Below are 27,511 nucleotides of genomic sequence, written 5' to 3'. Positions count from 1 at the left end.
ACGTAAGTAAGAAAGGTGATCTTTGCATATCTTACTGTGGCACACCGAGTGAAGACCCCTCAAGCATGCACAAATATACTGGAGAATAGCAAGCGCAGAAGTACAGTTTACAGACAAGTCTTACATCCTATAAGACAAGTCACATCCTAAGTATCAGAAGGAACAAGCCAGGTCAGAAACACTGTAAGCCTCTGAGTCAGCACGTGTTACAAGAAGTCTAATACATTTACACAGTCACAAGTCTAGTAAAGTCTCAAAATCTAAGTCTCAAGTCTCATCCCATAGTGCAGTGTAGAACAAGTCAGGCCAGGAAGGCCAAAGGCCTCCGAGACTTACACGTCCCTCCAGGGATAGAGAACTAGTTTGCTTTATAGGAGAACTACAAGTCATACAAGTCAATAATACTACCACACACCATGCCCTCTGAATATAATTCTGCCACACACTGTATCCTCTGAACATAATACTACGAAAAACCATGTCCTCTGAATATAATACTCCCATACACCGTGCCCCCTGAACATAATACTGCCACACACCGTGCCTTCCGAATATGATAATACCACACACTGTAACCTATGAATATAATACTACCACACACTGTAACCTCTGAATATAATAGTACCACACAATGTGCTCTCTTAATAGAATACTACCACACACTGTGCCCTCTGAATATAATACTACCACATACTGTAACCCATAAAAAATGTGATGATGCAGACATGAAGCACAGTAATGGAGGGTTGGGGGGGTGATCAAGACATGAGGCACAGTAATGGGGGTGATGATGCAGACATGCGGCACAGTAATGTGAGGGTGGGGGGGGTTTGAAATTATTCATATGTGCCTCATTAGCCCCCCCCCCACGCCAACTCCCACATTACTGTGCCGCATTTCTGCATCATCAACACCCCCCCAAATGACTGTGCCTCTTGACTGCCTCATGTCAGTCTTTCAAACAACACCACCACATCAATATCCCCTCCCCTCTCCTCTCCCTCCTCCTCTATAGCTCTTCCAGCAGGGTGCACCACTCATCGCTGCTGTTCCTGACCGTCCTGCGTATTCCTCATACATGCTCCACTGAACAGGCATGCCTGGGACCAGTCCTAACAGCTGACGTAATGGACGTCAACACAGCTCTGCCGTCCGACACATTCCACCCACGCCCACCTCGGCGTCACATGTACCAGTGACAGAAGGCAGGCAAGTCGGCAAGTTAACCCCTTTGGAGTCCAGCGGGGCAGTGGGGGCACAATTGGGTGGGTATAATAGTTTTATTTCATTTTTCCTGATCACATTGTTCCTGTGAGCTCAATTTTCACTGCAGATCGAGCTCACAGAAACAGCGAGTGACACTGATGGTCGGACGCACGGCAGGGTGTCACCCCACCAGAGGGTGCGGCCCAAGAGTGGTAAAGTGGCAGCTGGACAAGCAGGCGAGAAGACCCAGGTGCAAAGATGAGATACTGACAGGTGTGGCTAGCTGAGGCTAGGTAGAACTAGAATAGCAACAGAGTCTGTAGAAACTAGACAGGCTAGATGTTATAGCTGAGTTGGAGCTTGGAACAGCAGAGCTGAATAGCATACAGTGGGACAATTGTCTCATTTTTAAAGAATTTATTTGCAAATTATGGTGGAAAATAAGTATTTGGTCACCTACAAACAAGGAGGAATTCTGGCTCTCACTGACCTGTAACTTCTTCTTTAAGAGCCTCCTCTTATTTATTATTATTAGAAAATGGAAGACATACAAGACCACTGATAATCTCCATCGATCTGGGGCTCCATGCAAGATCTCACCCCGTGGTGTCAAAATGATCACAAGAACGGTGAGCAAAAATCCCAGAACCACACGGGGGGACCTAGTGAATGACCTGCAGAGAGCTGGGACCAAAGTAACAAAGGCTACCATCAGTAACTGTTACGCCGAGCACTCCGGGTCCCCGCTCCTCCCCGGAGCGCTCGCTACACTCTCCTCACTGCAGCGCTCCGGTCAGATCCACTGACCCGGGGCGCTGCGATACCGCCTCCAGCCGGGATGCGATTCGCGATGCGGGTAGCGCCCGCTCGCGATGCGCACCCCGGCTCCCGTACCTGACTCGCTCCCCGTCGGTCCTGTCCCGGCGCGCGCGGCCCCGCTCCTTAGGGCGCGCGCGCGCCGGGTCTTTGCGATTTAAAGGGCCACTGCGCCGCTGATTGGCGCAGTGGTTCCAATTAGTCTGATCACCTGTGCACTTCCCTATATCACCTCACTTCCCCTGCACTTCCTTGCCGGATCTTGTTGCCATCGTGCCAGTGAAAGCGTTTCCTTGTGTGTTCCTAGCCTGTGTTCCAGACCTCCTGCCGTTGCCCCTGACTACGATCCTTGCTGCCTGCCCCGACCTTCTGCTACGTCCGACCTTGCTTCTGTCTACTCCCTTGTACCGCGCCTATCTTCAGCAGCCAGAGAGGTGAGCCGTTGCTAGTGGATACGACCTGGTCACTACCGCCGCAGCAAGACCATCCCGCTTTGCGGCGGGCTCTGGTGAAAACCAGTAGTGACTTAGAACCGGTCCACTAGCACGGTCCTCGCCATCCCTCTCTGGCACAGAGGATCCACCTCCTGCCAGCCGGCATCGTGACAGTAGATCCGGCCATGGATCCCGCTGAAGTTCCTCTGCCAGTTGTCGCTGACCTCACCACGGTGGTCGCCCAGCAGTCACAACAGATAGCGCAACAAGGCCAACAGCTGTCTCAACTGACCGTTATGCTACAGCAGTTTCTACCACAGCTTCAGCAATCATCTCCTCCGCCAGCTCCTGCACCTCCTCCGCAGCGAGTGGCCGCTTCTGGTTTACGCCCATCCTTGCCGGATAAATTTGATGGGGACTCTAAGTTTTGCCGTGGCTTTCTTTCCCAATGCTCCCTGCACTTGGAGATGATGTCGGACCAGTTTCCCACTGAAAGGTCTAAGGTGGCTTTCTTAGTCAGCCTTCTGTCTGGAAAAGCCCTGTCTTGGGCCACACCGCTCTGGGACCGCAATGACCCCGTCACTGCCTCTGTACACTCCTTCTTCTCGGAAATCCGAAGTGTCTTTGAGGAACCTGCCCGAGCCTCTTCTGCTGAGACTGCCCTGTTGAACCTGGTCCAGGGTAATTCTTCCGTTGGCGAGTATGCCGTACAATTCCGTACTCTTGCTTCAGAATTATCCTGGAATAATGAGGCCCTCTGCGCGACCTTTAAAAAAGGCCTATCCAGCAACATTAAAGATGTTCTGGCCGCACGAGAAATCCCTGCTAATCTACATGAACTCATTCACCTAGCCACTCGCATTGACATGCGTTTTTCCGAAAGGCGTCAGGAGCTCCGCCAGGATATGGACTCTGTTCGCACGAGGCGTTTCTTCTCCTCGGCTCCTCTCTCCTCTGGTCCCCTGCAATCCGTTCCTGTGCCTCCCGCCGTGGAGGCTATGCAGGTCGACCGGTCTCGCCTGACACCTCAAGAGAGGACACGACGCCGCATGGAGAACCTCTGCCTGTACTGTGCTAATACCGAACACTTCCTGAAGGATTGTCCTATCCGTCCTCCCCGCCTGGAAAGACGTACGCTGACTCCGCACAAAGGTGAGACAGTCCTTGATGTCTACTCTGCTTCTCCACGTCTTACTGTGCCTGTGCGGATGTCTGCCTCTGCCTTCTCCTTCTCTACTATGGCCTTCTTGGACTCCGGATCTGCAGGAAATTTTATTTTGGCCTCTCTCGTCAACAGGTTCAACATCCCAGTGACCAGTCTCGCCAGACCCCTCTACATCAATTGTGTAAACAATGAAAGATTGGACTGTACCATACGTTTCCGCACGGAGCCCCTTCTAATGTGCATCGGATCTCACCACGAGAGGATTGAACTTTTGGTCCTCCCCAATTGCACTTCTGAAATTCTCCTTGGACTTCCCTGGCTTCAACTTCATTCCCCAACCCTGGATTGGTCCACTGGGGAGATCAAGAGTTGGGGGCCCTCTTGTTCCAAGGACTGCCTAAAACCGGTTCCCAGTAACCCTTGCCGTGACTCTGTGGTTCCTCCTGTGACCGGTCTCCCTAAGGCCTATATGGACTTTGCGGATGTTTTTTGCAAAAAACAAGCTGAGACTCTACCTCCTCACAGGCCTTATGATTGTCCTATCGACCTCCTCCCAGGCACTACTCCACCCCGGGGCAGAATTTATCCTCTATCCGCCCCAGAGACTCTTGCCATGTCTGAATACGTCCAGGAAAATTTAAAAAAGGGCTTTATCCGTAAATCCTCCTCTCCTGCCGGAGCCGGATTTTTCTTTGTGTCCAAAAAAGATGGCTCCCTACGTCCTTGCATTGACTACCGCGGTCTTAATAAAATCACGGTTAAGAACCGCTACCCCCTACCCCTCATCTCTGAACTCTTTGATCGCCTCCAAGGTGCCCACATCTTTACCAAACTGGACTTAAGAGGTGCTTATAATCTCATCCGCATCAGAGAGGGGGATGAGTGGAAAACGGCATTTAACACCAGAGATGGACACTTTGAGTATCTGGTCATGCCCTTTGGCCTGTGCAACGCCCCTGCCGTCTTCCAAGACTTTGTTAATGAAATTTTTCGTGATCTTTTATACTCCTGTGTTGTTGTATATCTGGACGATATCCTGATTTTTTCTGCCAATCTAGAAGAACACCGCCAGCATGTCCGTATGGTTCTTCAGAGACTTCGTGACAATCAACTCTATGCCAAAATAGAGAAATGTCTGTTTGAATGCCAATCTCTTCCTTTCCTAGGATACTTGGTCTCTGGCCAGGGACTACAAATGGATCCAGACAAACTCTCTGCCGTCTTAGATTGGCCACGCCCCTCCGGACTCCGTGCTATTCAACGCTTTTTGGGGTTCGCCAATTATTACAGGCAATTTATTCCACATTTTTCTACTGTTGTGGCTCCTATCGTGGCTTTAACCAAAAAAAATGCCGATCCCAAGTCTTGGCCTCCTCAAGCGGAAGACGCCTTTAAACGGCTCAAGTCTGCCTTTTCTTCGGCTCCCGTGCTCTCCAGACCTGACCCTTCCAAACCCTTCCTATTGGAGGTTGATGCCTCCTCAGTGGGAGCTGGAGCTGTCCTTCTACAAAAAAATTCTTCCGGGCATGCTGTTACTTGTGGTTTTTTTTCTAGGACCTTCTCTCCGGCGGAGAGGAACTACTCCATCGGGGATCGAGAGCTTCTAGCCATTAAATTAGCACTTGAGGAATGGAGGCATCTGCTGGAGGGATCAAGATTTCCAGTTATTATTTACACCGATCACAAGAACCTCTCCTACCTCCAGTCTGCCCAACGGCTGAATCCTCGCCAGGCCAGGTGGTCTCTGTTCTTTGCCCGATTTAATTTTGAAATTCACTTTCGGCCTGCCGATAAGAACATTAGGGCCGATGCTCTCTCTCGTTCCTCGGATGCTTCTGAAGTTGAACTCTCTCCGCAACACATCATTCCTCCTGACTGCCTGATTTCCACTTCTCCAGCCTCCATCAGGCAAACTCCTCCAGGAAAGACCTTTGTTTCTCCACGCCAACGCCTCGGAATCCTCAAATGGGGTCACTCCTCCCATCTCGCAGGTCATGCAGGCATCAAGAAATCTGTGCAACTCATCTCTCGCTTTTATTGGTGGCCGACTCTGGAGACGGATGTTGTGGACTTTGTGCGAGCCTGCACTATCTGTGCCCGGGATAAGACTCCTCGCCAGAAGCCCGCTGGTTTTCTTCATCCTCTGCCTGTCCCCGAACAGCCTTGGTCTCTGATTGGTATGGATTTTATTACTGATTTACCCCCTTCCCGTGGCAACACTGTTATTTGGGTGGTCGTTGATCGATTCTCCAAAATGGCACATTTCATCCCTCTTCCTGGTCTTCCTTCAGCGCCTCAGTTGGCTAAACAATTTTTTGTACACATTTTTCGTCTTCACGGGTTGCCTACGCAGATCGTCTCGGATAGAGGCGTCCAATTCGTGTCTAAATTCTGGAGGGCTCTCTGTAAACAACTCAAGATTAAATTAAATTTTTCTTCTGCATATCATCCTCAATCCAATGGACAAGTAGAAAGAGTTAACCAGGTCTTGGGTGATTATTTACGACATTTTGTTTCCTCCCGCCAGGATGACTGGGCAGATCTTCTTCCATGGGCCGAATTCTCGTATAACTTCAGAGTCTCTGAATCTTCCTCCAAATCCCCATTTTTCGTGGTGTACGGCCGTCACCCTCTTCCCCCCCTCCCTACCCCGTTGCCCTCTGGTCTGCCCGCTGTGGATGAAATTTCTCGTGACCTTTCCATCATATGGAGAGAGACCCAAAATTCTCTCTTACAGGCTTCATCACGCATGAAGAAGTTCGCGGATAAGAAAAGAAGAGCTCCTCCCATTTTTTCCCCTGGAGACAAGGTATGGCTCTCCGCTAAATATGTCCGCTTCCGTGTCCCTAGCTACAAGTTGGGACCACGCTATCTTGGTCCTTTCAAAATTTTGTGCCAGATTAATCCTGTCTCTTACAAACTTCTTCTTCCTCCTTCTCTTCGTATTCCTAATGCCTTTCACGTTTCTCTTCTTAAACCACTTATCATCAACCGTTTCTCTCCCAAATCTGTTCCTCCCACTCCTGTTTCCGGCTCCTCGGACATCTTCTCCGTCAAAGAAATTCTGGCATCCAAAAAGGTCAGAGGGAAAACCTTTTTTTTAGTGGATTGGGAGGGTTGTGGTCCAGAAGAGAGATCCTGGGAACCTGAGGACAATATCCTAGACAAAAGTCTGCTCCTCAGGTTCTCAGGCTCTAAGAAGAGGGGGAGACCCAAGGGGGGGGGTACTGTTACGCCGAGCACTCCGGGTCCCCGCTCCTCCCCGGAGCGCTCGCTACACTCTCCTCACTGCAGCGCTCCGGTCAGATCCACTGACCCGGGGCGCTGCGATACCGCCTCCAGCCGGGATGCGATTCGCGATGCGGGTAGCGCCCGTTCGCGATGCGCACCCCGGCTCCCGTACCTGACTCGCTCCCCGTCGGTCCTGTCCCGGCGCGCGCGGCCCCGCTCCTTAGGGCGCGCGCGCGCCGGGTCTTTGCGATTTAAAGGGCCACTGCGCCGCTGATTGGCGCAGTGGTTCCAATTAGTCTGATCACCTGTGCACTTCCCTATATCACCTCACTTCCCCTGCACTTCCTTGCCGGATCTTGTTGCCATCGTGCCAGTGAAAGCGTTTCCTTGTGTGTTCCTAGCCTGTGTTCCAGACCTCCTGCCGTTGCCCCTGACTACGATCCTTGCTGCCTGCCCCGACCTTCTGCTACGTCCGACCTTGCTTCTGTCTACTCCCTTGTACCGCGCCTATCTTCAGCAGCCAGAGAGGTGAGCCGTTGCTAGTGGATACGACCTGGTCACTACCGCCGCAGCAAGACCATCCCGCTTTGCGGCGGGCTCTGGTGAAAACCAGTATTGACTTAGAACCGGTCCACTAGCACGGTCCTCGCCATCCCTCTCTGGCACAGAGGATCCACCTCCTGCCAGCCGGCATCGTGACAGTAACACAATACATCGCCAGGAACTCAAATCATGCAGTGCCAGACATGTCCCCCTGCTTAAGCCAGTACATGTCCGGACCTGTCTGAAGTTTGCTAGAGAGCATTTAGATGATCCAGAAGAGTATTGGGAGAATGTCATATGGTCAGATGAAACCAAAGTAGAACTTTTTGGTAAAAGCTCAACTCGTCATGTTTGGAGAAGAAAGAATGCTGAGTTGCATCCAAAGAACACCATACCAACTGTGAAGCATGGGGGTGGAAACATCATGCTTTGGGGCTGTTTTTCTGCTAAGGGACCAGAACGACTGATAGATGTAAAGGAAAGAATGAATGGGGCCATGTATCGTGAGATTTTGAGTGAAAACCTCCTTCCATCAGTAAGGGCATTGAAGATTAAACATGGCTAGGTCTTTCCCGGGCAACAAAGGAGTGGCTTCGTAAGAAGTATTTCAAGGTCCTGGAGGGGCCTAGCCAGTCTCCACATCTCAACCCCATAGAAAACCTCTGGAGGGATTTGAAAGTCTGTGTTGCCCAGTGACAGCCCATAAAACATCACTGCTCTAGAGGAGACCTGCATGGAGGAATGGGCCAAAATACCAGCAACAGTGTGTGAAAACCTTGTGAAGACTTACAGAAAATGTTTGACCTCTGTCATTGCCAACAAAGGGTATATAGCAAAGTATTGAGATGAACTTTTGTTATTGACCAAATACTTATTTTCCACCATAATTGCAAATAAATTCTTTAAAAATCAGACTGTCATTTTATGAAATTTTTTTCTCATTGTGTCTCTCATAGTTGAGGTATACCTATGATGAAAATTACAGGCCTCTCTCATCTTTTTAAGTGGGAGAACTTTCACAATTGGTGGCTGACTAAATACTTATTTTTGTCCCACTGTAGGTGCAGATGGTGTTTAGCTCAATAGCAGGCAGAGGCATAGTCCAGCAGTCTGAAGTCTGTACCAGGAGAGTCAGGAAAGTACCAAGGAATCAGGCAAGAGGCAGCATCTCAAAACAGGCAGAGGTCTGAAAACACGGGATACGGGAGAACAGCATAATCAACCGTCACTTTACAATGGATAACCACTTTGTAGCTTAGGCGAGAAGCTGAGGGTGGAGCGCCTTTAAATAGGAGATGCTAGTCAGGGATTGGAGGGGTAATAGAGTCAGAGGTGTGCATGAACCCTTAAAGCGACAGGGCTTGTGCGGCCCCTGCTACATGGACCAGACATTGTTGCTGGGTGAGACTGCAGAGGGAACAGTCCAGAGCCTGCAGCGAGCAGGGGTGCTGTTCGGCCATGGCAGGCAGCAGAATGTGGTACATGCTGGCAGCTGCCATCCTCCAGCGTTACAATTGTTATCTATAAATCCTGGCTTTTGAGGTATTATTTTCCTAGGGCCTTAATACGAAATACAACTTAATGAAAGTAGTGGTTTGTAGGACTTTACATCTAACCTTGTTACAACACTTCTGCCATGTGACACTATAACCCTCATTATCCTACATTCACTACAATCACAAACCTACTTCTGGAATCACAAACTTGACATTTGCTAGCTATGTATCCATCACCTCACCATCTCTATTCCACCTAGCATTCTTTTAGATGAAAATAAAGGTCACACCTTAGTTGCTGGAGACATTAGCACCTAGGGTCATCTGCCTGTGAAAAATGTGTCTCTAGGATTTTTTTTGTTTAACCCCCTTGGGGACAGAGCCCATTATGACCCTAAGGATGGGAGCATTTTTTTCAAATCTGTCCTCTATCACTTTATGCATTAATAACTCTGGGATGCTTTTACTTTTAAATTTGATTCCGAGATGCTTTTTTCGTGACATATTCTACTTTATGTTAGTTGTAAATTTTCGTCGCTACTTGCATAATTTCTTTTTCTTTTTTTTTTAAACTCGTTTTATTGAAGTTTGAACAAAAGCAATTACAGCAGCTCCACAGAATGGAGACATGTACGACAAAATAAGCACACATATAAGACAAGTAAACAGTACAGCTTAAGGTCATACAGTATCGTCCATCGATGGTAGCACAATCAGGGGAATCCAAACCTGAGAACAATAAACAGAACTAAAACTAAAAGTGCTGCCTCTAGGTACAGTAATCAAAATCGCGGCCAAGCATCATAAACCAAACACTTGAAAGAGAAGGTAAACAAGGAAAAGCTATCTACTACCGTTGCCCCATAGAGGAAGGTTAAAAGGGGGAGCCAAAGTGCCCAGACGACATTAGGGACATAAACGCAGAGGGCGAGTATCTAGTGAGGGGGGAGTCGCACCAAGTCCCCCACACCTTTTGGAATTTATCAGGGCATTTCCTATGCTTAAAGACTAAGTGTTCATAGGGAAGTATAGTATTAACTAGTTTCCTCCACTGTGGGAGAGAGGGAGGACGGGGGTCCATCCAGCGGAGAGCCACTCCTGGCCAAAAACAACACCTCACGCAAAAATATCCACATGTGGTGTTGCCAAGATTCTTCAAGGAGTACACCAAATAGACAGATCAGGGGATCCAGGGTGACCGGGAAAGAGATAAAAGATGACAGGAAATCTATAATACTACGCCAGTATGACTGTAGGAAGGGACATTGCCATATCATATGCCAAAAATCCGCTCTGGGAGAATGACATCTGGGGCAGGCATCGGAAGGCACCCGTCCCATTCTGAATAACCTCATCGGAGTAAGATAGCAATGATGAGTAATGTAAAGTTGGATCAATTTATTATTAGCTGCCGGAGACACTGATAGATGAGAGGACAGCATCTCGGACCAATCATCCTCCGTAAGCGAAGGAACGCATGCCTTCCAATAAGCCTCTGCCGAGTCAGTGGCAGCAGCAATCCTGGCTCTAGTAAGGTGTGTGTATAGCATGGAAATTAGGCCCTGCGGTCCTTGGGATCGAAGTATTCCAATGAGGGGGGTACGTAGAGATGGGTGGTCTCGGGAAGGGAAACTGGGCAGTCAAGGCATGTCGAAGTTGTAAATACCTATAAAATGCCTCACGGGGAACCCCAAAGTCGGTCTGGATCTGCGTAAAGGTTTTCAGGACATCCTGCTGGAATAAGTCACCCAACTGCGTCACCCCATGTGCTATCCAGAAGGGGGGATCCAAGGCGTCCGTCAGATGAGGGAGATGAAAGTTGCGCCATAGGGGAAGGTCATCTTTAATATCAGTAAAGGAAGTAAGCGTTTGTGCCCGGCGCCATACCTGTAGTGCCAACCTGTGTAAAGGGAGGAGCTTACGTGTTCTAGGTGGAGCGCCCTCTAAGAAGGCCCGCATGGAGGTGAGTCCTAAAAAGGAGGCCAAGTGGAGCTCCGCAGATGATTGAGATTCAGTAGAGACCCAATGTCGGAGGTACCGCAGCTGGCTGGCCAAATAGTATGTCTTAAAATTAGGTAACGCAGTCCCCCCCAAGTCTTTAGGGCGCTGTAAAGTGGTGAGTTTTAGTTTAGACCTACCTGTACCCCATATAAAGGTCAGGAGTAGGGAGTCAAGGGATTTGAAGAAACTCATCGGGACAGGATTGGAGGAGTGTTCAAGAATATAAAGGAGTTTGGGAAGGATGATCATCTTCACCAGATTAATTCTACCAGGGACAGTCAGAGTTAGGGCACCCCATACACGGAACTTGATCTTGGCATAGGAGAGGAGGGGTAGGACATTAGTCTGAAGATCTAGGGGGGAGTCCCTATGTATTACTATCCCCAGGTATTTGAAGTGGGACACAACAGCCAGACCACCGAGAGTGGAGGGGCCAGGTCGCTGCCGGAGAGGCATGTATAAGCAGATTTAACCCAATTTATGCATAGGCCAGAAAAGTCCCCAAAACGGTCAATTATTGAAATAGCACGAGGGAGCGTCTCGAGGGGCCGGGACATAAACAGAACCATATCATCCGCATACAGACCAAGGCGGTCCTCCCTCCCATCTATATTAATACCAAAGTACAGTGGGTCCTGACGAAGGAGAAGGGCCAGGGGATCCACTGCCACCGCAAAAAGGAGCGGTGACAGGGGGCATCCCTGGCGGGTTCCCCTACCCAGGTCAAACTGCTCCGAGGAGATACCATTCACCAATACTCGGGCTCGGGGGAAAGAATATATAATCGATAACCATTTAATAAAATGAGGGCCGAAGCCAAAATGGAGGAGAACCTCACGGAGGTACTCCCATTCCACGGAATCGAAAGCCTTGGCTGCATCAAGCGAATCCAGAGCCCAGTCCTCATCCAGCACCCCTCCCCAATTAGAACAGCGACCTGAACCCTCCGAATATTCTCCGAGGTGGATTTGCATAAAGCCCGTTTGATCTCCATGTATGATGGAGAGTATAACTTTGTTCAACCTGTTAGCAATAATTTTCGTGAGAATTTTACAATCTATGTTAACTAAGGAAATGGGTCTATACGAGCCGCAGTCAAGGGGATTTTTACATGGTTTTAGGAGGACTACAATGTTAGCATCGTACAGGGAAGGCGGGAGGCAGCCGGAGTCAAAGGCCGCACCATACATGTCCTGTAAGGGTTCCTGCAAAAGAGCAACATAACGGGAATACACTTCTACAGGCAGGTCATCAGGGCCAGGGGCTTTCCTGTTCTGCATATCACTAATTGCGTCAGATATCTCCTCTACAGTGATAGGGGAGTCCAGCAGAGAGACGGAGTCAGGAGATAGCACGGGGAAACTAATAGAGTCCAAAAACGAGGTCAAGTCCTCAGAAGAGTAATGGACCTGAGAGGCATACAGGGAGGAATAGAATTGAGCAAATCGTTGCGCAATCAACGTACTATCGACCAAACCTGTCCAGTGTCGGAAGCCATTCTAACAATCGGGGGGGGGGGGGGGCAGCCTGATTCTGTTTAACCAGGTGTGCTAACAATTTACTGGACTGGTTACCGTGTTCAAAATAAAACTGCTTGGAGAAAAACTATTTACAATTATTTTTTTCATTAAGATGGAGCATGTACTGTCTACCAGTGGTAAGCCAGGCATGCTTATTAGCCTCAGAAGGATCAGCTATAAATGCAGCCTCCAAGTCAGTACACGTGCGGGCCAACTCCGTCTCTCGAACAGCCGACTCCCATTTAATATAGGAGATAGTGGATTTTAGACAACCATGAAGATAGGCCTTGAGTGTTTCCCATACTAGGCCAGCTGCGCCCGAGGGCTGGTTATGAAGCAGGAAAGACTGAAGCTGGTCAGGAATTCTATCGTTAAGAGCCAATGAGCTGCAGCCAAAAGGGGTGTACTTTCCACCTCCTTACAGAAGTTTCCTGGGACAGCGATATCTCCAACAACAGAGGAGAGTGGTCAGAGATAGCACGCGCCCCAAAAGACACACAGGTTACCAGAGCATAAAAGGAAGGGTTACAACACGTTAGATCAATACGTGAGAGGGCATTACTACCAATAGAAAAACAGGAGTATTGCAGAAGACGAGGAAATTTGCATCTAAACACATCAAGCCAGCCTACCTCAGACAGAAGAGAGGACAAGGGGGTGGGAACGGATGGCGGAGACAGTGGTGGTGACACATGAAAGAGGTCCATCACGGGGTCTAAAGTTAGGTTATAATCACCCAAGCATACCACTCGGGCGTGGGGAAATCCCGCAGCAAAGGTGACCGCCAAATGTAGCACCTCCAGTGTGGCCGGAGGGGGGGTTATAAAAACCTAGAAGAACAAAAGGAGTGTTATCAATAAAGGCATGCACAAATACATAGCGACCGAAAGAGTCCACCCAAAATTGATCCACCTCCCACGGTAGCGATCTGTGAACCAACAAGGAGACACCCCGCGAGTACGTGGAATGACATGAGTGCCCCGCCCACTGGATCCTCGGCTTATTAAACACCCTCAAATTATCAGGGACCATGTGGGTCTCCTGGAGACATATAACGTGTGAGTTGTAGTGACGGATATGGGAGAAAACCAATGCTTCTTAACGGAGCCGATCCTTCTAACATTCCAGGACATAAAACGTAAATTAGCCATGACTAAAATAGGGTAAAGAGCACATAGGGGCAGAAACAAACATCAGGGGTTTGGTAGAGTCCAGACTATGAAACAGCAAAGCGTCCCAAGCATAGATGAAAAAATAGAAGTTCCAAGACCCGAGGCAGCATGAAACATTAGAACAAAAAAACAAAGATAGACATCCATATGAACAGTCAGATTGGAAACTGAGCACCATCACGGCTCTTGGCTTTACGGGGGACCCCGTGCCGAGTCCATATAAGTTCAGCCCAGTCCAGTCCCACCCACAGAAACAAACCTGGTGTAGCAAGTGCAAATAGGGATGCCCATGCTCTGAGGAAAGAGCCACCGAAAAAAAAAAAAGGGGGGGGGGAGAGGGCCAGGGCAGAGAACAGGAGAGGAGAGGGAGAAGAGAAGGGAGGGGGAGAGGAGGGGGGGAGGGAAGGGGGAAGAAGAGGGGAAAAGGGGGGGAAGAAAATGGGGAAAGGGGGGAAGAAGAAGGGGGGGGAAAGGGGGGGGGAAGAAAAAAGAGAGGGAAAAGGGGATAGGGAAGGGGAGAGGAGGGGGGCAGGGATACTTAGCAGCGGTGCAGGATCAGGAATCCGAAGCAATCAAACCGAGCAAGAATGCCAGGAGTCCTCAACGGCGAGGGGATCCACGCTGTCGCCGCACCCAATCAGTAGCTTCTCCCGGATCAACGAAGAACAGTGTGCGGTCACCATCCACCACACGTAGTCTGGCCGGATAAGCCATGGAGTATGCAATGCCGAGGTCTCGCAGCTTTCTCTTTACTTCCACAAACGTAGCTTGACGACGTTGCAGATCCGCGGAGAAGTCAGGAAATATGGAAACTTTAGTGTTGTCGAAGACCAGGTCAGGAACTGTCCGCGCCAGCCGCAGGATCAGGTCTCGATCGTTGCAATTCAGGATGCGGGCCAGCAAAGGCCGCGGAGGGGCCCCAGGAGGTGGGTGGTTTAGCAGGGACACTGTGTGCTCTCTCTCTACGGTGAATGCAACAGAGAAAGGTGCAGCAGGAAAGGAGTCCTTAAGCCACTGTTCCACAAAGTCCCCAGGAGTGGAGCCCTCAGCTCTTTCAGGCATTCCAATAATGCGTATATTATTTCTCCTTAGTCTATTTTCCAAATCATCAGCCTTCTGCCTGCTCAATTCCAGCTGAGAAGTGAGATCAGATAAGGAGGCAGGAACAGGGGCCAGGGTAGCTTCAATAGTGGATATACGTCCCTCAGCATGAGTGACCCTCTCCCTCAGGGCCTGCATGTCTATCTTCACCTCCTCTAACTTGCCAGTGAGGGTAGTCTGGCAGGAGGTTATAGCATCCAGGAGCTGGGATGAGACCTCCCGCAGTGTGGGTTCCGAAGCCCAGTCACCTACCCCAGAAGCAGCAGGGCTGAGCGGGGAGGGCCCCGGCGAGGACCTGGAGGGTGAATGCGCAGCCCGGGCGCCATCTTGGGGCTGATCGTGGGCGAATTCCCTCAGCCGTTCCGTGGCCGCGCCGCTCTTATTGCGGGTCGGGTCCACCTTGGCCGGCATCCCCGAGGTATGCGAGCGTGTCCGGACTGAAATTTGGGCCAGGATCAAGACAGGATAGAGGCTAGCACTGGCGTTGGAGCGGGAGCTACAGCTCTATACGACCGCTCATGTCCGGCGCTGGCCACGCCCCCACTACTTGCATCATTTCTAGGTGAAAATTTCAAAAATTTCAGGAAAAATTTGAAAATTTAGCATTTTTCTAACTTTGAAGCATTCTGCTTGTAAGGAAAATGGACACATATACAATATGTTAACTTTATGTTGCCATCATGAAGTTGACATGTTTTTTCTTTTGAAGACATCAGAGGGCTTCAAAGTATAGCAGCAATTTTCAATTTTTTCACAAAAATTTCAAAATGAGACTTTTTCAGGGACCAGTTAAGTTTTGAAGTGAATATGAGGGAAAATGGAGATTTGATTTTTCTCCTCCATTTTTCTGCTGTTCCTGTGAAACACCTAAAGGGTTAACAAACTTTTTGAATGTCATTTTGAGGGTCTTTATGTTGGGTCCATTATAGGGGATTTCCAACATAAAGACTCTCAAAGTATTCAAAATGACATTCAAAAAGTTTGTTAACCTTTTAGGTGTTTCACAGGAACAGCAGAAAAATGGAGGAGAAAAATCAAATCTCCATTTTTTACACTAACATGTTATTGTAGCCCCATTCTTTTCATTTTTACAAGGGGTATTGATTTTCTCTTGAGTAAGGAAATACCTCATATGTGGATGTAAAGTGCTCTGTGGGTGCACTAGAGATCTCAGAAGGGAAGGAGCGACAATGGCATTTTGGAGAGTGAATTTTGCTGAAATGTTTTTGGGGGGCATGTCGCTTTTAGGAAGCCCCCCTTATGCTAGAACAGTAAAAAAAAAAAAACATGGCACATTATTTTGGACCCTACACCCCTCAAGGAACGTAACAAGGAGTAAATTGAGTCTTTATACCCCACAGGTGATTGATGAACTTTCGTTAAAGTGGGACGTGAAAATGAAACATTTGAATTTTAAAACTAAAATGCCGGTGTTACCCGAAACTTTTCATTTTGACAAGGAGTAATAAGAGAAAAGGCCCCCAAATTTTGTAACCGCATTTCTCTCGAGTAAGGAAATACTTCATATGTGGATGTAAAGTTCTCTATGGGTGCACTAAAGAGCTCAGAAGGGAAGGAGCGACACTGGGCTTTTGGAGAGCGAATTTTGCTGAAATGGTTTATGGGGGGGCATGCCAGAACAGTAAAAAAAAAAAAAAAAACACATGGCATACTATTTTGGAAACTACACCCCTCAAGGAACATAACAAGGGGTAAAATGAGCCTTAACACCCCACAGGTGATTGACGAACTTTTGTAAAAGTGGGACGTAAAAATAAAAAATAAAATGCTGGTGTTACCCCAAATTTTTCATTTTTAAAAGGGGTAATAGGAGAAAACACCCCCAAAATCTGTAACCCCATTTCTTCTGAGTATGGAAATGCCTCATATGTGGATATAAAGTGCTCTGCGCGCGAATTACAATGCTTAGGAGAGAGAATTTGGTTGGAATGGAAGTCAGGGGCCATGTGCGTTTACAAAGCCCCCCATGGTGCCATAATAGTTGACCACCCCACATGTGACCCCATTTTTGAAACTACACCCCTCACAGAATTTAATAAGGGGTGCAGTGAGGAGTGCAGTCCCACTGGCGTTTGACAGATCTTTGGAACAGTGGGCTGTACAATACAGGAATTTAGGTGTACTACTGTGGTAGATGTAAACAATGACATTGGCTAACCCTCAAAACTGATGTTAAAATTGAGACATTAGCCAGTATATCCTTATATGAAGGACATACCTGAGCCTGCACACCAACGCCAAAGTTTTTCTAGTGGCACAGCGGGACTTAACACTAACCTACCTGTGCATGATTAGCACAAGGGGCCAGTGGGAAATTACAGCAGCATTAGGACTGACTCACAGCTTGCTCCCAGGTTACCTCCAGCATGGCTGGGCACACATACAATGGGATGAGGGAGGCAGACTATAAGCCCCACCCAAATTGGATGATATGTTGCCAGCCTCCCAGGTGGACCCTAATGCTGCCTATAATAGTGATCAAGGTGCATTAAATGTGGAGTTTACACCCCTCCAAATATAAATTATTTTATTTTTACGGACGACTGTTCAAAAAATCTGTCAGACACCTGTGGGGTGTAAATGCTCACTGCACCCCTTGTTACATTCCGTGAGGGGTGTAGTTTAAAAAAATTGGGTCACATGTCGGGGGGGGGGTCGTCCACTGTTCTTGCACCATGGGGGCTTTGTAAACGCACATGGCCTTCAATTCCAGCCAAATTCTCTCTCCAAAAGCTCAATGGTGCTCCTCTTCTGAGCCCTGTAGTGCATCAGCAGAGCACTTTACATCCACATATGGAGTATTTCCATACTTAGAAGAAATGGAGTTACACATTTTGGGAGACTTTTTTCCTATTACCCCTTGTGAAAATAAAAAATTTGGGGTAACACCAGCATTTTAGGATTTTTTTTATTTTTTTTAATCTTCACGTCCAACTTTAAATAGGCACTGTCAGATATGAAAAGTTTTGATATGTTGTAAAGCATGCAAAAACAATAGGTTTTGCAATTGCTTTCATTAGAAAATTTTTTAGTATTTCATACTGAAAAAGCCAGTCGAACAACTGCCCCTCTGCCTCCTGGAATGCATTCACTGCTTCTGTGAACACTGCTTCGTCCTGGACTCCTGGACGTTTTGGAGGGGCTGTACACACTGCAGAGACTCATGTGAAGAGAAGGGGAGGGGGAGGGGCAGGAAGACTGCTGCCGTCTCTCACACAGCAGACATCAATGAGAGAGGCAGAAACATGCATTGTAGACGAAAAAGTAAGTGTCCAAGCATGTGTGTGTGTGTGGATATATGTGTATGTGTGTATATCAGTGTGTCTATCTAATGTGTATGTGTAAGAATATATGAAGCCTGTGTGTGTGTGTGTGTGTGTGTGTAATAAAGGGGGACTACAATCATATCCTCATGCTGTTTCAAAACTAAAACTCCCAGCATGCCTGCACAGCCAAATGATGTGTGGGCATGCTGGGAGCTGTAGTTTTGCAACAGCTGGAGGCACCCTGGTTGGAAAGCACTGGACTGAGGAGAGGGGAGCGGTTATCACAGTGAGTACCCGCCCCCCTGCTTCTGGTAGATAAAATTAAGGTATTTCAGAAATAAAGCTAATTCTGAGAGAAATGTAGGTCACATACACATACAAAGTACATGTACATGATCAGTATGAGATACTGCGCAACATATAACAGTTTTATTTTTTTGAGTGATCTGACGGGTACGCTTTAATGAAAATTCGTCAAAGACCTGCGGGGTGTTGAGGGTCACTATAACCGTTGTTATGTTCCTTGAATTGGACATAAGTTGGGGTACCTGGTTGGTAGATGTGTGTAGCTAAATGCGTTTTGGGGATGTCCCCTTCTTCAGTAGCAGTTATTATAATATATCCAGTGGATATATTATAATAATTGCTACTGAAGAAGGGGACCTCTCCAAAATGCGTATAGCTACACACATCTGCCAACCACGTACCCCAACTTACCCCACTATTCCTTCCTTCTAATACTCAGGTAACCAGTGAAATGGACATTGATACTTTGATACTTTCTATTTCTACATTTCACACATCGCTATTGCTTGCAGAGAAGAGCAAGCTCCCCTTTCTTTCTATAGGTTCCTATCTTTTGTTTTTTACAGGAGAATATGGATTACAGAATTATATGTACAAAGTAATTAGCACAATATATTACATGGTACACATATGAAACAGGTATGTTTCATGTGTACTGTATAATATATTGTGCTAATTAGTATTTCACTTGTTGGGCTACTATTTTACTTGTTGGGCTACTATTTTATTTGTTTTTAATGCATCTCATTAAATTGTTATATTCATATGATTGCTGGATATATAGCTGTATAATATTTTTAGCTCTAAAAGATTTCCCATTTATTGGATATCCCATTTTACTCCACACAATATATTATTTAGCATACTGTACCTAAAGGCCCCAACTTATTTGCAAATCTGTTTAACTTTCTAGCACCAGTTCATTTGAAATAAATTGTTTTCCACCTGAGTACCCCTTTAATACAAATACAACAGGACCCTGCATGGTTTTAAATTTAGAAAATATGTGTTTAAAATTTCAAAAACTTTTGAAAAAAAGTTTTTGGAAATTTGTCCTAGAGGAGTGGATGCTTTTATACCTGCAAAAGAAAGCCCAACTACATATAAACATCATGGCAAGGTGATGTTTGTATCATATGAAATAAACAAAGATTGATCCAGGAAATAATTCTGATTTATATACTGTACTAGAATTGAGAGGTATGGGTCAATTAGTCTCTGCCTCAAAGGGGATTGCAGGATCACCATTCTAGGGTTATAGGCTTGACTTGACAGACCTGTATCTTTTGTTTTAACCTCTCAAACTATGTAACTATATCAAAATTGTATAAAATAACTTACTTCAAATGTTCAGGAACAGTTTCGAAAAGCATTTGGAAGAAATCCTGAAAGAAAGAAAATATGAGTTAGGACTATGGCTACACAAACAGGTTTACTGAAACAAGCCAGGAGCAAAAGGAAAATAGACAACTTGCTGTATTTTGATGCTGCATATTTTCTTACCCATTGAAGTAAATGGGTAGCAAAATCAGCTGCGTATTATGCTACCTATTGACTTCAATGGGTAGGAAAATAGGCAGCAGCGAAAATGCATCAAAATATGGCACGTGTGTCCCTACCCTTAAAGGGGTACTCCACCCCTAGACATCTTATCCCCTATCTAAAGGATAGCTGTCACACTCCCTCCCATAGACATGAATAGAGGGGACGTGACATCACAACCACTGCTGCCCAAAACTGGTGTTCTGAAATGTTTGGAACCTCAGGGTGTAGGGCCATAGATCGCAGGGGTTCCCAGCGGCCAGATAGGTGATAAGATGTCTGTTTATGAGGCACAAATTCTTGCAAAGTTGATACTTATAATCAAAACGGCACACTGTGGCAGCTCTTGTCAGAATTGCTTTGCTTGTGGTGCAGGGGATGATTTGTCCCACCTATGGTCAGCCAGAAACCCTCACTGTAACACCAATATTCAGCATTCAACTCCTTAAATGGCAACTGTCTAATTTGTCTATTTGAATTACCTTTCTAGTTTACCTCTTAAATTAATTAAATTAACCCCTAAAAGTTTGGCCAACAGGGGTCCTCCTTCTGGTCCTGCCTGCAGTCTTGTTTGCAGATTGTCTCCTGTAGCAGCCTGGGAGAAACAAAAGTCAGGAAATGCTGGCGGGACCTCAGCTCAGCTCAGCTCAGTGTATAGAGTGTACAGTAGAGTTCAGAGAGCTGAGGGAGGGGGGGTGCGGGCTCAGCCAATCACAACCCATCTCACACTGAACTGCTCTGGGCTGTGTGTAGCAGAGTGAGGGAAAAAGTTCTCACCTGCTGGGAAATGCCTCTTCCCAGTCTGTGGAGCTCAGTGAGACTGAGCAGTAGATACATGGCAATATCAAGGTAGAAAACTAAAAAATAATAAAAATAAAGGATAAAGGTTTATCATGATGAGGGAGTGAACTGGGAGGGTTAAAAAAATATCAAGATCATGACAGGTACTCTTTAAAATGGTAGCCTGTACCCCATCCAGCACTTCTTATAACAACTTCTACCCTACTTAGAAACCACAGTTCTTGCCCTACATGGATCTCTACTGGATCTTAACTAAACTAATTCCCTAAGCCATGCAAAATCCCTTATCCACTTGCCTAACTCAGGCACATTCCCTTATTAGTATTGGTATCAATACACATCTACCTTTTGGTGCCAAAACAGCCTTTATATGTTACATTCCTCATCCTACCAAAGTGACACAGTGACATGGGTTACAGGCATCCAGATATGCCAAATTGACTCTAAACCTTTAGCCACCAAACCGGTGCCCATGCAAAATATAAGGTACTACAGTCATTAAAAGTATGCATCATGGTATATAAAACAGTGCAATAAAAAAAAAAAAACAACTAAGAGTGACTGACAGTTAACATTTCTTCATAACCCCTTAGAAAAGTTAGTGCAGTTAAAGAAAATGCAAATAAAGTTATACAAAGCTTTTGTAATGCAACTAACAGCAAAGATTTAGGCCTCATATGCATTACTTCATCACGACTCCAATGTTTGAGCATACTACGACATCCACAGGACTTTATAGGCCCATAATTATTTCATATGGAGTTTTTTTTCTGTACTAAATGTGGCAGGTTACATTAGATGCTATAGCTTCACAATATAATACATTGTAATAAGGTGCTACTGTATTTTTATTATTATCATTATTTTTTGTTCATAACAGTGATGTACAATATACTATCTGATGTTCTATGTTACCAATTATTTTATGACATTTATTTGTATGGCTGTGACTGACTGGATCCTGTGGAATAATCATGTGACTGGGATGGTGTGATGGTTTTGCACCTCTTCTAGGGGGTGACACCCAAGTTTATATAAGGCTGTGTGTGTGTGTGTGTGGTGTGTGTTTAGCTGCTGGTACTGTGAAGTGAGATAAGCAGTGTTGAAGCAGACTCTCAACTAGAAGCACCAGTGAGACATGTGGGTCACGCTGGAGGTTTATGAAGACTAAAAGCTAAGATGGGAGATGGGTAGAAGGTGTAGAGGGGATGACTAAACTGAAGACGTGCTTGGAAAGGCTTGTGCTCAATTTGACAATTTTTTCTTCTCCTACACCCTGCTGGTACGAGACTTTTTACAGCAGTTTTACCCGGTGTCAGTGGCAGAGAAAAAGTAGTAACGTTAAGCTGTGTGACTTCCCCATTAACCCCTTAAGGATGCAGGGTTTTTCCATTTTTGCATTTCCGTTTTTTCCTCATCACCTTCTAAAAATCATAATGCTTTCAATTTTGCACCTACAGACCCATATGAGGGCTTATTTTTTGCACCACCAATTTATATTGACATCAATTTTACCACAAAATTTACGGCAAAACCAGAGAAAAATGTTTGTGTGGCAAAACTAAAAAAACTAAAATGCCATTTTGTAAATTTTGGGGGCTTCTGATTCTACGCAGTCCTCTCAGCTGTTTGGGATGCTGAGATTTCCAGCCCACTGAGCTAACCGGCAACAGTTTTCTCCAGTTTTAGACGCTGTGATCAACATTGACAGCAGCGTTTAAAGGGTTAATCAGCCCGGTCGGTGATGTCCGGTATTACCCACAGGTCCTGGTTGCTGATAGCAACAAGGACCTGCCAGGTATGAAGCACACACTCAGCCCCTGACTGAGCGCGCTTCACATATCGGGAGTCGGCGCAGGATATAAATATGCATCCTGCGGCGTTAAGGAAGAAAGACACAACTGTTTATTACTCCTCTTTGGCCATTCTATCTTTTAGAAGCCTTTTTTTTTTTAAATAAAAGAAGCAATCTGATTGGTTGCTATGAGCAACTGCACCACTCTTCCTCTACACAGGTTTTAATAAACTTCCAAATAGTCTGCATGGTTCCTGTTGTGGCATTCCCTGAAAAGGTATACTGACATGCCTCCAGTTTGTGCCTCAGGGATACCCTTTTTTCACTTACAGTACACTGTGGCACAGTTTTCATGTACTTTATAACTGCACACACAGATTTACAATGTCCTCATATAATTGTCATGTTCCTCTTGCCTTACAAAAATGTTATCAGTGTACATAATACGCTATAAAAACACTTTATCCTCTTCTCAACATTTAATGTGCTGTTATGTTCTATTACATACTAATACACCATCTTGTACAAGTCCCCTATAATAAAAAATAATATAAAAACATACAAAACCCATAGGTATTAAACATTTAAAACACACCCTTTTTCATTTATTAACTGGGAAAAAAAAAACAGAAGAAAATACACAAAAAACTATTAAACTATATTTATCCTAAGGGAAAAAAAGGCGTGAATTTCTGGTTTTTGGTCTCCTTACCTCCCCCCCAAACAAAACAAGGATAACAAAAGGGAAAAAAACAGCTCACCTTAAAAAAGAAGAGCCCTCACACAGCTACAAAGTAAGATAAACAGAAAAGTTACATCGGTCACAATTGGGTGATGCAAAGCTGTGTTTCTATTTAAAAAAAAATCCATTTTTGAAAAGTAAAGAAATACAATAAATGGCAAAGATTTTCCAATCTGTCTTAGAGAAGAAACTGACATGCCTGTTGTTCACAGTTTGGGGGTAATCCAGTACTGTTTGACTGAGGCCCAGTTGAACCTGTGCTCAGTCGTGAACATCTCATCAAAACTATTTTGTACCTACAGGACTCACTGCTGCATTTTTTCTTCCTGAAATGGCAAATAAATATTATGTCCCTAGAAAATTCCCATATGAGGGAGCTGGCCTCATGTAGAGATCAAAGGACATTAGAACCAGAGATCAACTTACCTCACCCTGCAAAAACTACTGTGCATGAAGCTCCTTGCCACTGACACATGTACCAGTTGCAATTGAGCCAGTGGGACCTATATATGATCTGGGAGTGCCCTGTGTTATAGACTTACTGGTCAGATGTTTACACTTGCCTGAATACTGAATTGCAACTCCCTAATGCCTGTGCCCCAGCTAATAGTCTGCTGGGTATCGTTGAGGATCTTACCCCAACCCAATTTGGATATAGGCTCTATAGATTTTAATAATTTTTTGCAGAAAAAACTTGAATTGTTAATGTGTTAAATTGTTGAAATGTTGAATTGGAAGCCCCCTAATGCGCCTGGTGTCACTCACTGGGTGCGTTTGATTGAAGTTCATATCTAGAGATGAGCAAACTTTTGAAAAATTTGATTAAAATGATTAGCCGAATTTTGCGAAAAAATTTGGTTCGATACGAATTTATTTGCAGCAAATCTATATTAAAAACAGCTATTTCTGGCCAACAGAGAGCCTCAATAGGGGTGTAGAACACTTTGCTTTGTTCTAACACGCATATGGAGTGTGCTGGGGTAGTGAAATAATACTGTTATTCAGTATGTCATGCAGATTACAAGCGTCGCTTTTAGAATCACTGCCTCAGATCGGCACAAAGACAGAGCCTGGAGGTGGCATCAGTATGAGGAGACCATATAGTGGCTGAATTACAGTGTGGAGGTGTTGGCAGCATAAGGAGACCATATAGTGGCTGAATGACACAGAGTGGAGGTGTTGGCAGCATGAGGAGACATATAGTGGCTAAATGACACAGCGTGGAGGTGTTGGCAGCATAAGGAGACCAAATAGTGGCTGAATGACACAGCGTGGAGGTGTTGGCAGCATGAAGAGACCATATAGCGGCTGAATGACACAGCATGGAGGTGTTGGCAGCATGAAGAGATCATATAGTTGCAGAATGACACAGCCTGGAGCTGGCAGCAGCATGAGTAGACGCTAGGGCTTCACAATCCCTAAGATGAAAAGATGAATTTTGAATTTTAATTGAAGATTTATGGTAGCTAGTGCCACCAGGCCCAGCAGAATCAGTAAGCCATATATTGGCTGAATGACACAGCCTGGAGGTAGCTGAAGAATGAGACCACCATATAGTGTCTGAATGGCACAGCATGGAGTTGGCAGAAGCATGAGGAGACCATTGAAATTTAAGATTTTTAAATAGAAATTGTCATATCTGTATTGGCCTGTGTTCACACACAGCTATTGGTTTGATTGTGTGTGAACAGTTTTATGTTCCCTGATTAGGGAATAGTTAAAAACCTTTGGCTTGTTAGCCAATAGCTCCTAGTGTGTCTATTTAAAGTCAGCCCAGTCTATTCTCTGGGCTGGTGATACTTCATTATATCCTGACTTGCTAAGATGCTAAACATGCTGCATGGAGCTCTCGGTGAAACACTCTTTGTTTGAGCTTTTAATCTACTATCTCTGTTTTAGCATGCACTTTGTATTTTCTGGTTTAAGCCAATGTTATTTCATGCTCTTAGTAGATTTTAAGCTGTGTTTGTTTAGTCGGTTTTAGGATTTGTATATCCTTTTTGCTATGTGTCTGTTCACACTGGGTTTTCTCTTGTATCCGTTTATATGAAGTTCTGTGTTTTATATTTCTGTTTTTGTACTTGACCAGCATCCTGTTCACACTGGCCAGTAGTCTATTTGGATTTATTATTAATGGCTACTTCATTAGTGGAGTGTCCAGTGTGAACAGTGTCCTATGCAAGATCCCTGTTACCACTCCCTGTTACCACTCCATGCAATACTATGATGTCTGTTAGTTTAATGCCACTATGTCTGTTTGTGCAATATTCTGACTATGTCTGCTTGAGCATTTAACTTGTATTTATCTTGTCATTTTATCTGGGTTATTAGCCATGGTTATAAAGCATGCTCCTTGTATTTTAGTCTGTGTTACATTAGTTGGTTTTAGGACTATGTTTGTTTGTTCTGCCCTTTCTGTGTTCACCCTGTGTCTGAGTCTTGCTTGTACCCTGTGCTCTGTAGGTTATATTCCTGTTTGGTATTCTGGAGTCTATTCAGACTCATCCGGTTCTAGTTTAGTGTTTCATGTATTATATTTCCATTTTGTGGAGTGGGGTGTCCAGTTTGTTTGTTCTGTGTCCCAGTGTGAACAGTGTCTTATGTTTCCTTATCAGTTTGCCTGTTTATATTCTGCCCTGTTAGTATTTGTATCCTGTTTGGTATATCTGGTTGTCTAGTAATTTTCCATTTCTGGCCTGTGACCTACTATGTATATTATATGTTTTTACACCACTGCGCTTTAGCACAGGAAGGGACCAGTTGTTGATCCACCGTTTAGGGTGGATGGGCAAGTAGGCAGGGAGAGCAGTTTTAGGGTCAGTTTAGGGCTCACTCTCCCTGTCCCCTGTGGGTACAAAGGACCAAATTTAACAAGGAGTCACATGTCACATGGCAGCAAAATGACAGAGCCTGGAGGTGTCATCAGTATGAGGAGGCCATATAGTGGCTGAATGACTGCCTGAAGTTTGTGGCAGCATGAAGAGACTATATGGTGGCTGAATGGCACAGCCTGGAGTTGGCTGGAGCATGAGGAGACCATATAGTGGCTGAATGGCACAGCCTGGAGGTGGCTGAAGCATGAACATACTATATAGTGGCTGAATGAGACAGCCTGGATGTGGCAGCAGAAACATCAGGAGTCCTGAAATTGACCCTAAGAGGAATTTTTGAAACTGGGGACCAGCACCTTAATTATGTTTTGCAGTATCCATGGTAGCACAATGAGAGAGCCTGAAGGTGGTAGCATCAATATGAGGACACCATAGAGTAGCACAATTAGAGAGCCTGGAGGTGGCAGCATCATCATGAAGAGACCATAGAGCAGCACAATTAGAGAGCCTGGAGGTGGTAGCATCAGCATGAGGAGACCATATGGTGGCACAATGACAGCGTGGAGGTGGTAGCATCAGTATGAAGAGACCATAGAGCAGCACAATGTGAGAGCCTGGAGGTGGCAGCATCAGCAAGAGGAGACCATATGGCGGCACAATGACAGAGCCTGGAGGTGGTAGCATTAGCATGAGAAGACCATAGAGCAGCACAATGACAGAGCCTTGAGGTGGCAGCAGCAGCATGAGGGCCATGCCAAGTGAGGGTTGAGTCTGAGGAAGCCACCGACTGCTGACTGGGGGTGTTGGATGTCATTGGGATGAAGTGGATGACCGATTGAACCAATCAATCATGGCTGCTGGGTTGCTGGTGGAGACACGACTGCTAGCTGACACTGGGAGCTCAGACCTCTCGCTGCGACTCCGGCTGCCACGCGTGCCTACTCTGCTGTGACCTCTGCCTGCGCCTGATGAATTTAGGCCTCTGCCACTCCACTGTGCACATCCTGGCACTACTCTGCCTGACATACTTATTGCGTATATCAGGGGAGTACAATACGCTTCACTACTCTTAAAACAGTATTTGTCTAGAACAGCAGCAGGTGTGTACTATTAGCTGTCCTTTCACAGTATATAGACCCTTATATATAGAGAGATTAACAGGTACAAAATAGTACACTACTTAGATGTAGGTATGTGGTATGCAATTATGAGGGCAGAAAAATGCACTACAGTACACTTAAAAAAGTACCTGAGTACCCCAGCTGGTGAGTACTTTTGCCTGGACTATCACAGTATGTAGGCCCTTGACAGATTAACAGGTACAAAATAGTACTCTACTTAGATATAGGTATGTGGTATCAGGTATGCACTTATGAGGGCAGAAAAATGCGGTACAGTACGCTTAAAAAAACATATTTCTGTAAAACACCAGCCAGATTACTGTTCCCTCGACTTTCACAGTATGTAGGCCCACGACAGATTAGCAGGTAACAAATAGTACACTACATAGAGATGTAGGTAT

At 45.8% G+C, this 27,511-nt stretch overlaps 1 protein-coding gene across 9 annotated transcripts in view; it reads right to left on the bottom strand.

Moving 5' to 3' along the window:
* Positions 1–27,511, bottom strand: part of AOPEP (aminopeptidase O (putative)) — a 697,195-nt gene that overhangs the window by 251,451 nt on the left and 418,233 nt on the right. For all 9 annotated transcript variants that reach the window (XM_056524681.1, XM_056524688.1, XM_056524672.1 and 6 more), the window contains one exon: positions 19,620–19,663. In XM_056524681.1, coding sequence (XP_056380656.1) covers positions 19,620–19,663 — 44 coding nt within the window. The remainder of the gene's footprint in view (positions 1–19,619; positions 19,664–27,511) is intronic.

Source organism: Hyla sarda, chromosome 1 (genome assembly GCF_029499605.1).
Source record: "Hyla sarda isolate aHylSar1 chromosome 1, aHylSar1.hap1, whole genome shotgun sequence".
In the NCBI taxonomy this organism is placed as follows: Eukaryota; Metazoa; Chordata; class Amphibia; order Anura; family Hylidae; genus Hyla; species Hyla sarda.
This window is presented reverse-complemented; position numbering and strand designations above follow the sequence as displayed.